Below are 13818 nucleotides of genomic sequence, written 5' to 3' on the forward strand. Positions count from 1 at the left end.
GTTATAATTTAGTCATATATGATGGTTTATCAAATGGCAGATATAGAAAGCTCAATCTTACAACCTATGTATGTTCAGAAACATTGGATTACGTATGGTGGGAGGACAGGGCCAGGCCACGGACCTTTCTTCACACCCCAAAGTCTGGACTAGTGCTACAGAACTCACCAGAAAGTTATCTTAATGGAATGGAGAAAGAACTCAGGCCAATCAAGGGTGTTTTCAAACTCAAGCTCCATAATGCATATAGATTTCATTATAAAAATACTATTCCTTAAAAAAATACATAAATGTAAAATATCCCATTTCTATAGCCACTCCTCACTCCCATCCGTATCATGCTACTCATCTGAGATGACAATGAATGGCATAGCCCTCGGCCAGGGCTCAATCACTGTATTTGAGTCCATCTGTCTTGTTTTTTCAAGCTATGCCAATTGTGCTTAAAAATATGCTCCAGACCCAGGTAAGGGGTCCACAAGATCACGTCCCTCACAGTGGGAAGGACTATGAGGAAACGACTGTAAAGAGGCCATGTGTCCATGTGGCCCGTCCTGGGAATGTCAGCATGTAATGTTGCAGGCTCAGATGGGAACAGAGAGACATGTTTGGCTGGTGAAAGGACAGAGGCCAGGCCCAGTTTGTGTCCACTTTAAACCCCCGAGTTAAATTTGCTAGGTTTTACCTCAAGGCGCTGGGATGAAATTGACACCTCTCAAGAGGGCTGCGTAGGGGTGGGGAAGAGAATGTTGTGTTAATACAGCTTTGGAATACAACCTGCAGTTTTTAAAAGTACAGAAAAGAACATAAACAGTGATGCTAAGGCAAACTGTCAAATGGCACATCAGAACTCTTTTTTTTTTTTTTTTGTAATTCATTTTGTTAACATCGCAAGGCAGATACATTCTGTAAACATACATAACATACAGTACATTAACCATAGGAAAATTAAAGGAAAGCTACCCTATAATTATTTTCTTTCTGTATTTCTGTTCTTTCACTCTAGAAGGGCTGCCTGAAATCCAGGGAGAATTTTATGGTTTGTGAGATATACTTTTCTTTTGATAAAAATGCAGCGACTTGCAAAAAATGGCCCCAGGTGACTACTAAGAGGCAATGTGGGGGAGAAGGTGATCATTCACACTTCAACCTGTAGAAACTTAGAAAAGAGTCACAAAAGATAAAAAAGTCATTAATCTCAGGAAACATTTTTTTTTTCCTGCCGAGTAAAAGAGAACATTGAAAAATTCTTTTTTACAAAAGTTAAGGCTGTCCAGATCTTTGATGCAGGAAGTCTGTGGTCCCAAAATTACACCCTATAATTTCACACTGAAAGCAAGTTTTCTTGTGCTACAGCTCTGACCTTCTTACATTAGACTGGAGTGAGTGGAGAAGCAGAGACCTACTTCAGCTGTACAAAAATTAAGGGGTTGCTGGTCTAAGGAACCCCAGTGAAATTGCCCTTTGAAACTTTCAGGATGTAACCTTTATTCTATACCTTTCTACATTCAAGTAATAAGAATTTTGGTGTTTGTTAAAATGGGAATTTTATTACAGAGTTTGCTGAAGCTATGAAAATACCATCACATGTGCAGTTTCTGCTCCCAATAAAAGATCTAATTTTCTTTTTCCCTTGAAAAATGCAGGAAAGTTTTCTTAATAAGACCAGAAGAGGGCTACACAAAGAAGGTGAACTGGCCACAGGAGCTTCCCTATGATATATACCAGTAACTCTATGGATTACACTATCCACTAGGTCAAAGAGTATTTTCCAGTTCTGTCTAAATCAGAGGTGTTCAATATATCTTAATTAGGCAATTGAGGCGCTTCTCAAAGCTAGCATATTTATAAAATTTCTGAAACTTACATTTTAGATATGCTGAGAATTTGTGGTTTCAATCAATGAACGTGCATGTGGAAAATACAACCTGAAACTGCTTGCCTTGGAATGGTTTTTGTTGTAAACAAAGCAACACTGCAAGAAATGAGAACATTCCTATGAGCATGTTAAACACTCTAGTGGGTTAAGTGATGAATACAGAGGACTGAGCTTCTAGATTTCAGTAAGAACATGAGTCCTCAGTGCATATTCTATCCATGCTCATCTGTGTTTTAAATTCACAGGGCAGTGCTTTTTGAGAAGGAAGAATGGTACAGTCATTGCAATTTCTGCCCCTATCACCAATCATATTCCACCTCTCTTGTTTTGCTACCTATGGGTCCCTTAGCATTAAATAAGTGGTAATTTTTAAGGGTGTTCTGTGGTCCTTTGAAATGAAATTCTGCAGGAGGGAAGAAAAATAAGCTATTTTTTTACACTTGGCTTCAGAGTTTTGCTTCAAAGATGATGTTGTATCTTTAAGAAGATATATATATTTATATATATATTATAGTTTTATAGATAGAAAGATAGATAGATAGATAGATAGATAGATAGCTATAGATACATCCCCTTTATAAAACCTTCACCCTAACCAAAATATTCTACTTGCACACTGAAAAAACACATCTGTCACCAGGAAGTCAAATGGAATAGGTGGGAATTTGAAGCAAATACATGTTTATTACCAGTCCAGAAAGGAATCAAATCAAATTAACTCTAGAAATTGTTTGAATTTCCTGAAAGCCTCTGAATAATTTTAGATCGCTCAGGAGGCTTCAGGAAAGAATATTTTGGGTCTAGCCAGAAAGGAATTCCCTAACCCTTGCTACCTGCAGTATTGTTGTATTATTGGACATTGTCAAATCACTTTTAGAGGCAACTATTTTCAAACTTCCCCTTAGTTTGTTTTACTATGCATTAAAAAATAAAAAAGGAAAAGAAAAAGGTCAAGGACACACAAGTCATCAAGATTTTTCAGGATATGTGGGGTTAAACCTTATGTCAATCAGTAAAGGATCTTTAATTAGATGCAATTAAAAATCTGTTTATAAACAAATACAGTATCCCTCCTTTACCTTTTTCTCCCCTTTCCATTAAAAAGAAAGCTGATTATATGATTTTAAAAGAAAGATCAACTGACCATTACCACCCAAAAGACCATGATTTTGCAGGTTCACTATTGATTCTTTAATTAGTCACGTTAGGTAACTAAATGTCCTGCATTTTTTGAACAGTATGACACCATACATAACACATTATAAAATTTTTACAAAGAGACTACCCAATAGCAGCAGGGAAGGCAAAACATTCGTGATCACAACTCTGCTTACATAAGGGTAGTTACTTATAGCTCTAGGTAGGATTATAGATCTCATCCATAAAAGTACTGGCTGAGCCTGAATCCCATTATGCTAGGAAAAAGATGTAAAATATGCAAATTATATATGCTATATTCAAACACACCTTCATTTACTGTGGCCACAAATAATTTTAAAATAAGGAAGCAAATCTTACTTTAAAAACCATTAAATGATAAGCTTTACTAATAAAAGTATAAAGAGAGCCCTAATTCATATAATTTGCTAATCACTACTCCGCATAATAATTGATGGATGAGAATGTGGATTATCATTGATCTTTTAGTTCTTATGTGGAGTGTTATAGTGAGAGGTAAAGACTATTTTCTTCATGAATAACTAGCTGACTTATGGAAGGGTGAGTTCATTACAGGAAATTATCTGTCCTGGAAGACTCTGATTCTGTTTTTCAAACAGCAAGTCCAAAGGTTCTAAATTCTGTCATTTCACTGGCTAACTGTACTTTTAAAAACACATATTGAATAGTTTTAATCCACAAGTGGTTAAAAAAAGACAAGCTATGGTAAAATTTTAGATTGTTTCTAAATAAATTATTAAAATAACAGATTGTCCAAAACATTGAAACTAGCTTCTCCTCCCATTTAAATAGGTTTATCTAGCATATCATTTTATTTAACAGTTAATTGATCCTTTACTGAGGAGCATGAAGCTATGATTAGTGATATTTATAGGCATCAAGACCAGATTTTTAAAGGATAGAGCAGTTGGATTCAATTGCAGTTGCTTTGGTGAACCTGAGATTTTAGAGATAACTCTATCACCTATTCAAAACTAAGCCGTGAGTAAAATCATCTTACAAAGTGGAACTTAGAGCATTTATTTTTCCCTTAAAAATTTTTTTTGTTGTTTACATATTGGTGATAAAATTACTCAATTTGTGCTCATTAAAAATATTATTTGAGGAAAAATTAACTTTGAAAAATAAAACACTGTGATTTTTCCTTTCCAATTGGAATAAATACAATTTAAAGACAAGAAATTAAAAAATAAAAGAACAGATTTAGCACTGAGCAAGCTAAGTAGGACAACAAATGTATTGGGTCTGCAACAAAATTCTCTCAAAACTATCTTGTTTTTTCTCATCTACTTTCCTCAGAAATTAAACTTGATATAGGATGTCTTACATGTTTTTCAAAACTATGTTCTAAGGAACACAGATAATTTTGTGAATGATTTGCAGTAATTGTATGAACATTTGGGCAAATAACTTAAAGTTAACATATCTGTTATTAAAATCAGTTAAAATGCTACATCTTTATTTTATTATTATACTATTAGTATTTTACTAAATTGCTTCCCTTTGGTTTTACTTCATATGTGACTATTTGCTTTGGGTTGGGGGGGCAGGCTGCTAAGAATTTATTTAAAAACCATTCATTGTGTTCTAGATAAAAAATATTTTTGGATGTTCTGGAATTTCCAGAAGTTTAAGAAACAATGCTCTAAGGAGCTCACCTATATGCCACCCAATCAGTATTTGTTGAATGAATGTAATGACAATGCTAAGAAGACAGATCCTTCTTAAACTTAACAATATTTTTTACATTGCAAAGTGTTTTTGTTGTTGTTGTTTTGCTTTTTTTTTTTTAGGGATGGATTAACCTACATAATGAAGTTACTTGAAACATTCTCTTTCTCATGGGGTCAGAAAGAAAGCAGAACAGAAGCAAAGCTCTGTCATCAACTGGGCCCAGGAGAAGACCAGTTAATGCAGTTACAGCACCATCCATGACAAAGTAGGAACATTAAAGCAACCGCTTAGGTCAGAAAGACTGCTTTAGAAATATGGTCACTGCAGAGAGACTCCTCAAAATGATCCCTTCATTAAAACATGTTAACATGATCAGAAAATATCTTTGAAAAAGAAAACAATATAAAAATGTACATTTTTTTGAGAGCACAGAAACAAGGCTCATGGATTTGCCTAAGTTTGGAAATAACTACTGATATGTAAAACAATGTTTGTTTCATGTCTTTAGAATATTAAAAATGGTGCCGCTTGTACAAAGGGTTCATCGGTTGAGCCATAGAAAGAGAGAAAGCCACTGATGGGCAGGTTATGGAAACAGTCCCTAAATTTCAGCTGTGACAAGCACTGCATTCTTTTCCATCAACTTCATTTCAGTTTTAACAGAAGGAAAGTCAGAGATGCACAATACTGTAATCTGGAAGCTTACATAAGGCAGCAAAAAGCATCACCCTAGATTTGACAGACTAAGTCAGGTCCACTTCTGGCTATGCTAGTAACCGGCTAGGGCCAACAACATTTTGCCACACAGAATATAAAAACAAAGATCCATGCCAAGAGAGGCCAGTGAGAAACAGGGGACACGGCGGTATGTGAATATATTCTGGGAACACACTACAAAATGAAAACCCCCGTTGCCCATGGGTTAAATTCCAGTCAAGTGAATTAAGGCTATGACATAACTGGCTGATATGAAGAGTCCATTCCAATCGAGCAGTAAGGAATTGATTCATTCTTGAAGACAATAGGACAGGTTCAGAGGAAAAGCAAGTCTTTGAAAGAATGAAGCACACACATGCACGTTGTCTCTCAGGTGAGGAAACTGGAGGAAAATGAAAGGGGAAAAAAATAAGAGAAATAAAAGCAATCCAACTGCAAGGCAAGGCAGGCGTTTGCTTCCAGTTCACAGTATTGCAGTTAGTGATACAGCGAGGTCTACGTAAGTGGTGGAGAGCACAGAGGCTGCCCAGAAGGAAAGGGAAGAAAGAAGTGGTCACATGACAACACAGCATTGACAGCGCTTTTTCTTTTGGGTACCTGGGGCAGGCTCTGTGGCCAGGCTCTCTTCCTTCCCTTCTGGGGATGAGGGCTCTGTGGTGTCTGACACCGGCCTCCCGGATACAAGCTCTGCTGCATTCCCGTCAATAGTGGACACGTCCGTCACAGTCTTCTCCCGCAATGACTTCTCATCATCTTCGTCAATGAGGACCAATTCTGCCTTGATAGTTTCATCATAGCCTAGCACCTTTTTAGTCTCCTCTTCATCCTCGATATTTTGGTAGCCCATAAAAATCATGGTGACTGGCTGATCCAGGTTTGCCACTGGCCCTTCAGCACTGGGGGCTTGGGCCTGCCGCCCTGGGTTCCCAGAAGAATGCTCTTTCCTAGATTTATGCACCATTTCTAACTTGGCTTCTTTGCAGAGCATGTGTTCCTTAGAGTGGCTGAGGCTCCCATCTGCAACCACAGTACTTTCTGAGACGTGCCCTCCTCGTAAGGTTGATTGTCCAGCCTTCTGCATAAGCTCTTCTACATCCTTTGCGCTTAATTTGTGCACTCCATTTTCTACTACGGTGCCTCCTGAGTGCACCTCATAGACCACCTTGGGACCATCATCATAGACTTTGACTCCTCTCTGATGGACCCCCTCTGGGCCAGTGGTGGGTGTAGAGAGAATCTTGGTCTCTCCTGTTTGTTTGTCTTTCTCCACATTAATTTCCATGGCGTACGCAGCTTGAATGAAAACAAGAGAAAGGAAGTGCACGTTACAACAAAAAAAGCCAGTGAATGGTTAATTGCCAAACAGACAAAAAAAAAATTTTTGTGCCCTTTCTATTCTAGCTGCCAAGCATCTTGAGAGTTAGAGTGCGGTGAACATTGTGGACAGAGGTGGTTACATATGTACTCTCACACAGCAGCTTAATGCCCAGGGAAGACAAATGTGCAGGGTTACTGTACCTCAGTGGCACTCTTATTTCTAAAGAAGAACTGCTAAAATAAAGCCATAAGAGACCGTTTAGATCCAGTGAATTGAATGACAGTCAGGCTGACAACCTGCAAGTTGCCTTAACCATGGGCTTATCCTAAGCTGATAGACAATTTTCAAGTCCTGATTAACATGAGTCCCAATTCCAAAATCTTGTATCTTTTTATTTTTAAACAATTTCCCCAGTGTTCAGACTCTCCTAATTTTTCAAGTTTCCCTTTACTGTAAATGGAGAAATGGAAAAATTTTTGCAGTGGGACACAGCTGTCCCCCACTATACTCTAAAATAAGATATTTACAAAAATTAAAGAGGAATGAAAGCAATCTGATTCTATGCTCTGGGAGTACTTGAGTCACTTAACTAGATTTCTAAAACAAGAACTAGAGAAAGAACAAGATAGAAGTAGAATCATTCTCTGACCCTGGAATTTGAGGACGGTCATCATAGAAGGCCTCTGTCTTTTTCCTTGCCCACATGGCGAATCCTTGTGATTCTACCCCCATAGCATCTTTCCCATCTATCACCCTCTTTCTGTTCCACTGCCACTGCTCAATTTTAGATACTCATTTCCTCTTCCCTAGATTACTGAAAAGTTTTCTACCTGGTCTTCCTGCTCCAGTCCCACTCTCTCCAGTTCATCCTAAATCCCACTGCCAGTCTGATGTTCCTAAAGACAGCTCTTTCCCTGTCCTACAGACTCAGGTGGCACTCCATATTTTCAATTTCATTCCTTCACAGTCTCCCTATGAGGCACACATTCTGGATGGGAGGAAATGAGGTGTTAGATCCATGGCGTCAACTCTCCCCAGGTACCCTTTACCTGGATGATCCACAGGCAAACTGAGCGGCTTCCAAACTGAAGCCAGATTCTTCTCCCAAGATTCCTCCACAGCCTTGATGCTAAATAGCACCAGCACCACTACTTAGTCTCTCAACCTAGAAACCTCAGAATCATGCATGACTTGTCCTTTTCTTCCTTATTTACCACAGCCAATCAATAACGAAGGTAATTACTTCTGTTTCAGATCTATCCCCATCCATCTCTCCACTGTTATCTCTACCACTGCCTTAGTCCAGGCCCTCTTCTGCTCCCTACACAATAGTCTTACTTCTGATTTAATCTAACACTTCTCTCTTCTCACTCTAGTCCAGGACTCTGCAAACTATGGCCAAAGGGCCAAAGTCAGCATGAAACCTGTTTTTACATGGCCAGAGGAGCTAAAAATTGTTTTTACATTTTTAAAGGGTTGTAAAACAAAAACAAAAACGAATATGTGACAGAGACCACATGTGATTCATAATGTCTAAAAAGGAAAAGTCTGCCAACCTTTGCTAGTCCACATTCTACCCTGTCCACAGAGTTACCTAGTTCATAAACTCTTGGTTCCTTTTGTCTGTACAGAATAAACACCAAACTCTTCAGTATGGCATATGATTGCATTCAAAATTAGCCCATTTAATGTATTGGAATAGCTAGAAGTAAATACCTGAAACTACCAAACTTCATCCTAGCAGTCCAGACTCCTGAAGACAATTATATAATAATGTAGATTACAAGGGGTGACAGTGTGATTGTGAAGACCTTGTGGATCACACCCCCTTTATCTAGTGTATGGATGAGTGGAGGAATGGGGATAAAAACTAAAGGACAAATGGGGTGGGATGGGGGGATGATTTGGGTGTTCTTTTTTCACTTTTATTTTTCATTCTTGTTCTGGTTCTTTCTGATGTAAGGAAAATGTTCAGAGATAGATTGTGGTGATGAACGCATAACTATGTTATCATACTGTGGACAATGGATTGTATACCATGGATGATTGTATGGTGTGTGAATGTATTTCAATAAAACTGAATAATAAAAAAAAAAAATTAGCCCGCAACCTTTCTTTCTAGCTTTGTCCTCCAGCTCCACTCCGTCCTAATATACCCTGAAAATAACAAACTTCTCACTCTAACCAATACTCAACATCCTTCAGTGACTGTCTGTCCTTCAGCCTGCAGTCCCTCTGCCTAGACGGCCTTTCATTCCTTCTCCACCGGCAGACTCGCAGGGTCCTATGTGATACCTGATTATCATTGCCCTGAGTCCTTTCCTTATAACTACAAGCTCCCCAACCTGTTAAAAAGACTCAAACTCTCTTTCCAACCTTATGTTCTATCGCTTCCTTTCCACTAGCACAACCAAATACCACCACCATGAAATGTCCTTGTTTTGCATTTCTGTGCATCCAAATATGACTCATCCATCAATGCCACTGTCAACTGATCTCTCTTCCATAAGTTTGCTTTCATCCTCCCATCTTTAAGTTATCTCTAAGGTTCTCTGAATGCTTTTTCTAAACCTCTCTGAAGACACAACACTTTCTACTCAGCAGTATAATTACTTGTGGGAATGTTTTATTAGCTCCAATAGATTTTTAGGATCTTTGCAGACTAGCTTCTGGCCTGACTCATCTTTTTTATGATTCCTCCTCCCCCAGCACCTACCTCAAAGCCTTTTGTGTAGAAGGGACTTGATATAAATCTGTGAAATGAATGCTACTAATTGAAGAGTCTAATTTGGTTGTCTTACTCTAGTTACAATGCTTTTCATAATATAACACCACTGAGAAGGTACACAGAGTAATTACCAATTGAACTGGTTTAAAAAAAACAGCAATGACATTGTTCCATCTGCTTGCATAAGAAGACACGATCTGTTCCCACTTAACTAAAAAGATCATGAAGCAAAATCCCATGCTTGAGTTTCATTGTATCCATTTTTAAAGTTGCACTTGTTCAGCACAAAGACTTTGAATTTCCTCAAGTGACACAGTCAGAGGCCAATCAATATTTGTTATAGAGGTATCTGGGCTCACCAACAATGACCAGGGTATCAACAGAAAGATTTTGCTCGGTTATTTCCTGATTTTCCACAAAATATCCCATGAGAATTCTAATTCAACCAGAGATATGAAATAGGCATTTAAAATTCAACAGGTACTCTAAAAAACCCTGTTCTTTAAATATCACACTTATATTTAAAAACACAATTTTGGGCTAAAATATTTTGTCCTGTGAATAGGAGCACACTCATGAGACATACTTATAAATAATGAAGGTAATAACTGTCATTTGTAGGTACAATACTTCATTATCACCGAAGTATCTAGTAATATGTGAACCAAAAGACACACTGACCTGCAATCAATATAGAACATGGTATAAAAATACTTCTATTTTTATATCCACATGTGATAGGACCAACATTATTAACATGAAAATGTTTATATTTCCCTCTCCCCTGCCAGCCAACAAGAATCCTATTATGTTGGTCCAATTTTCCTTTCTCTGCCACCCTAACCCCAGTCCAATACTGGACAGAAAAGAGGGATAAAGAGGAGAAGTTTTCTGCTAGAAAGATTAAATAGATACACAAAATTACAAGTTGAGAAAATAAGACTTCAGTGAGAGAGAAAGTAAAAGCTGTGTGGGATATGGATAGAGCTGAACTATTTTACATTGGTAAATGCTGCTCTGGAGACTGATATGGGGAGGAAATCAAAGGGAAAGTGAGAAGTGCTGCTGGATGGAGAAATGAACTAGATCCCTTTAATATCCTTTGGGAAAAGTAGGTAAAAAACAGAATTCCTTTCTAGTTGTTTTTTTTTTTTTTTTTTTTGGTTTATGATTTAAAATGTGATATGTTTCTGGGACCAAACTACATGTGACATGGTTTCATCAGGGTCACATATTTACACTTACATGTTGTACACTGTTTTTTCAATATTTCCAGAATACAAGGATAGAAAATTGTATTTTAACGTATTTCAATAATAAAATTAACCTAGATATGCTATGCCATAAAATGCAACATTCATGTGTTTTGTTTCGTTTTTTCCCAGTGAAACTATGAGGCTTCAAAGGGATTCCAGATTTTTCACAAACCCCATAAGAGCATGCTCCCCCATTCTTTGAGTGCATTCACTTTCTTGTCTAGTAAGAGGAAATTAGGTGTACACTTTGCGAAGCTTTTGCTTAACCCAAAGGGAAGATTTAGTCTTCATGGATATTCTGAGACTCTGTTTAGGCATGCAGAAAACTACAAAACAGGGGTGAATGCTTAGATTCAGTGTTTCTGGATAAGTATATTTTGCTTCAGTTCTCAGCCAATGATATTTCAAACTGTGAGTGGAGATGGATATGATTGAGTAGGGAAATAAGACACATTTTAAGTTCAATATTTTGTTTTTAATGAATACAATTTTAAAAGCTCTTCTGCTTTCTACCGCTGCCAAGTAGACTATACCCAGGACCTCCCAGTCCTATCATGCTCTCATCTCCAACCACAAAGAACACTCTCTAATCCACCCTTGTCTTCCCTCAAGATGGCGCATGCCACATGCTCACTTCAATCCGTGTCGTCATTAGGCTCACATGGGCTTGGTGTCTGGATTCACCTTATGAACAACACTGAGAAGGGGATGCTGCTGGGGGAGGAGGTTTTCTGGAGAGCCCCTCAAGGAGATTTTGAAAGAGGTCATGTATGTAAAGAAATGTTTATGAAAAAGAGTTCTGCGAAATGTCCTGGGAGGAAAAAGAGATAAAAGACAGTTCAGTGGAAGTTTCCTTCATAGGATGACTGAAGTCAGGAAGTATCTTTGTAATGCTATATTTAATAATTGATTTCTGAACATTGTACTGATGACAATAAGATTGGCCTACGTGAAGCATTTTTGCTATTCCTTCCAACAATCTAGTGAGACAGCTGAGTAACACATTCATTTCATTAAAGGAGGAATAAGAACCAATGTGGATAAATAGTTTCTTCAAAGGGACAGAAAAGAGAGACTGAATTTGTGCTTTGATTTTGAGCCTTGTGTTTGGTTCACTTAGTTCTTGCTCCCCTATAGTTCTCTCAACAACAGGAGAAGCTCCTCGAAGGAGCAGAGACAACTCTAATGGGCGCTGGAATACTCCAGTCTCTAGGTTCTGAAAGCAGACATGTGTAGGGTAGAGTGTGAGACTCCTGGGGAAGATGCCTAAAAATAAAGGTGAGGGCAGGGATGACAAGTCAATTGTGGCCTGGTATCCTGTAGGCCCAAAGAGATGGGTTTGAGGACAAGACAGTTCTTGGTTCTGATTCAATCTTATTCCCCTTTTTCCATATACTCTCTTGGTCTCTGTTACCTTCATCTTTGGCAAAGGAGAGCAACTGCCAGGGCTATAAGGAGCCCAAGAAGAGGAAACAAAAGTACCTGACACAAATAAGGGATGGATGGGTCCAGTGGCCTCATTTTAGAATCAGGCCTGCTGTTTTTTTTCACGAACATACAAAACAAGATACTCCATTCCATGAAGGTGGGAAATTTCAAAAATTGTTCAATCCCTTGACACAGGCTTCTCCTAGCTCACTTCCCTTGATGTGATATGGTCAGTGAGTGGAAGAGGGAACAAGGCTGAGTGTCCATATGTGAAGTAAAAGGAGGAATAAAGAGCAATGGATGTGACCACACCCCATCTTAGGGCCTCACTTTTTCCCCATTCGTATAATGAAGGGTATGTCTTGATAATCTCTAGATCCATTCCAGCTCTGACATTCTATGGTACTTTCAACAGCTTGTGTTGCTTGTGAGTCAGTGATGTGTAAAATACAGTAGGAGGGCCACAAACAGTCAGGTTCTAAATGTCACTCAGCAGAGAGTAGGTTTGGATAAGGTCATTCTAATATCTCGAACATCCAGTAACTGGCACTGCACTTGGCATGTGGTACACAAGCAATGCATACGTTTGGCTTATTGAAGGAAAAAATGTGCAATCTTATCCCTTGGAAGATATGATCATGCATATATATGTGTTCATACCTTCTATTGAGGTTGAAAATATAAATTTGGCTATTGTGATGTCAATTACAATGAAAATGAGGAAACTGATTCAGAGCGGGTTCTCTCTCACTCCAGAAATTAATCTTTAATTACAACTTTAACCAAAACTTTTAAAATCAATTGTTTTCCCAAGATACCTTAATATTACTAAAAATAAGTTAGCAAGGGTGTAATAAAAGATAAGAAAGAGAAAAGCCAATTATTCATATCTGATTTGGCTTGCCTCTTTTTGGTCACGAAGAATAATCTTAGGTCTGTAACATGCCAGAAGGAAGACTGCTAAGAGGGCACTTCAGCCCAGGTGGGAAGACTGGAAAACCATGGTGCCCCCAGGAATATTAATGCTGTCAGCCCTTTGGGACCCAGGTCCCAGTTCCCTTGTCAACGAGTTGGTGTCAGGAATCTTGAATACCTGGAAAGCTGCGAGAGGGTGACACCTGTTCTGATTTGCAAAAATGGGAAGGAGGGGATTCTATAAACTACAGTAGTAAGTTTGACATCATGGATAGCTAAATTCTAGAATTGGTTTTCAAAGAGCAGAGCCCACCAACATTGAGCATGGACTCATCAGAGAGAAGCTATGCAGATAAATCTCACTTTTTTTGGTCAAGGTCCCTGGACAGATGGATCAGGTGAATACCAGAGATACAGTGTATCTGGATCATCATAAGTCCCTTATATTCCTATTGACAAGATAGAAACAAGTGCTTTGGGTGTCAGACATCCATCAGGTCTTGATATTGGTTGAATGACCATGGCCCAGGAGACTGCTAATGGTGTGCCAAGGGGCTGTTACTTTGGTTCCAACCATGGAACAGTTTTATCAGTGAAATGATGGAAAAAAAGAAAGAAAACTTGCTTTGCAGATTTGAGGTGATACTGGATTGAGAAGAAAAGTGAGACTATGCAGTAGCATAATCATAAGCTATAAAGACCCCAACAATAGAGAACAGGGTTT

General features: G+C 38.4%; 1 protein-coding gene across 6 annotated transcripts in view; it reads right to left on the reverse strand.

The window, feature by feature from the left end:
• The window catches only part of PALM2AKAP2 (PALM2 and AKAP2 fusion), a 329309-nt gene that overhangs the window by 184900 nt on the left and 130591 nt on the right, over positions 1 to 13818 (reverse strand). For 3 of the 6 annotated variants that reach the window (XM_037798291.1, XM_037798292.1, XM_037798293.1), the window contains one exon: positions 6047 to 6742. The exons of the other annotated variants lie outside the window; for them this stretch is intronic. In XM_037798291.1, coding sequence (XP_037654219.1) covers positions 6047 to 6742 — 696 coding nt within the window. The remainder of the gene's footprint in view (positions 1 to 6046; positions 6743 to 13818) is intronic. 6 annotated transcript variants of the gene reach the window in all.

This window comes from Choloepus didactylus, chromosome 10 (assembly GCF_015220235.1).
Source record: "Choloepus didactylus isolate mChoDid1 chromosome 10, mChoDid1.pri, whole genome shotgun sequence".
Taxonomy (NCBI): domain Eukaryota; kingdom Metazoa; phylum Chordata; class Mammalia; order Pilosa; family Megalonychidae; genus Choloepus; species Choloepus didactylus.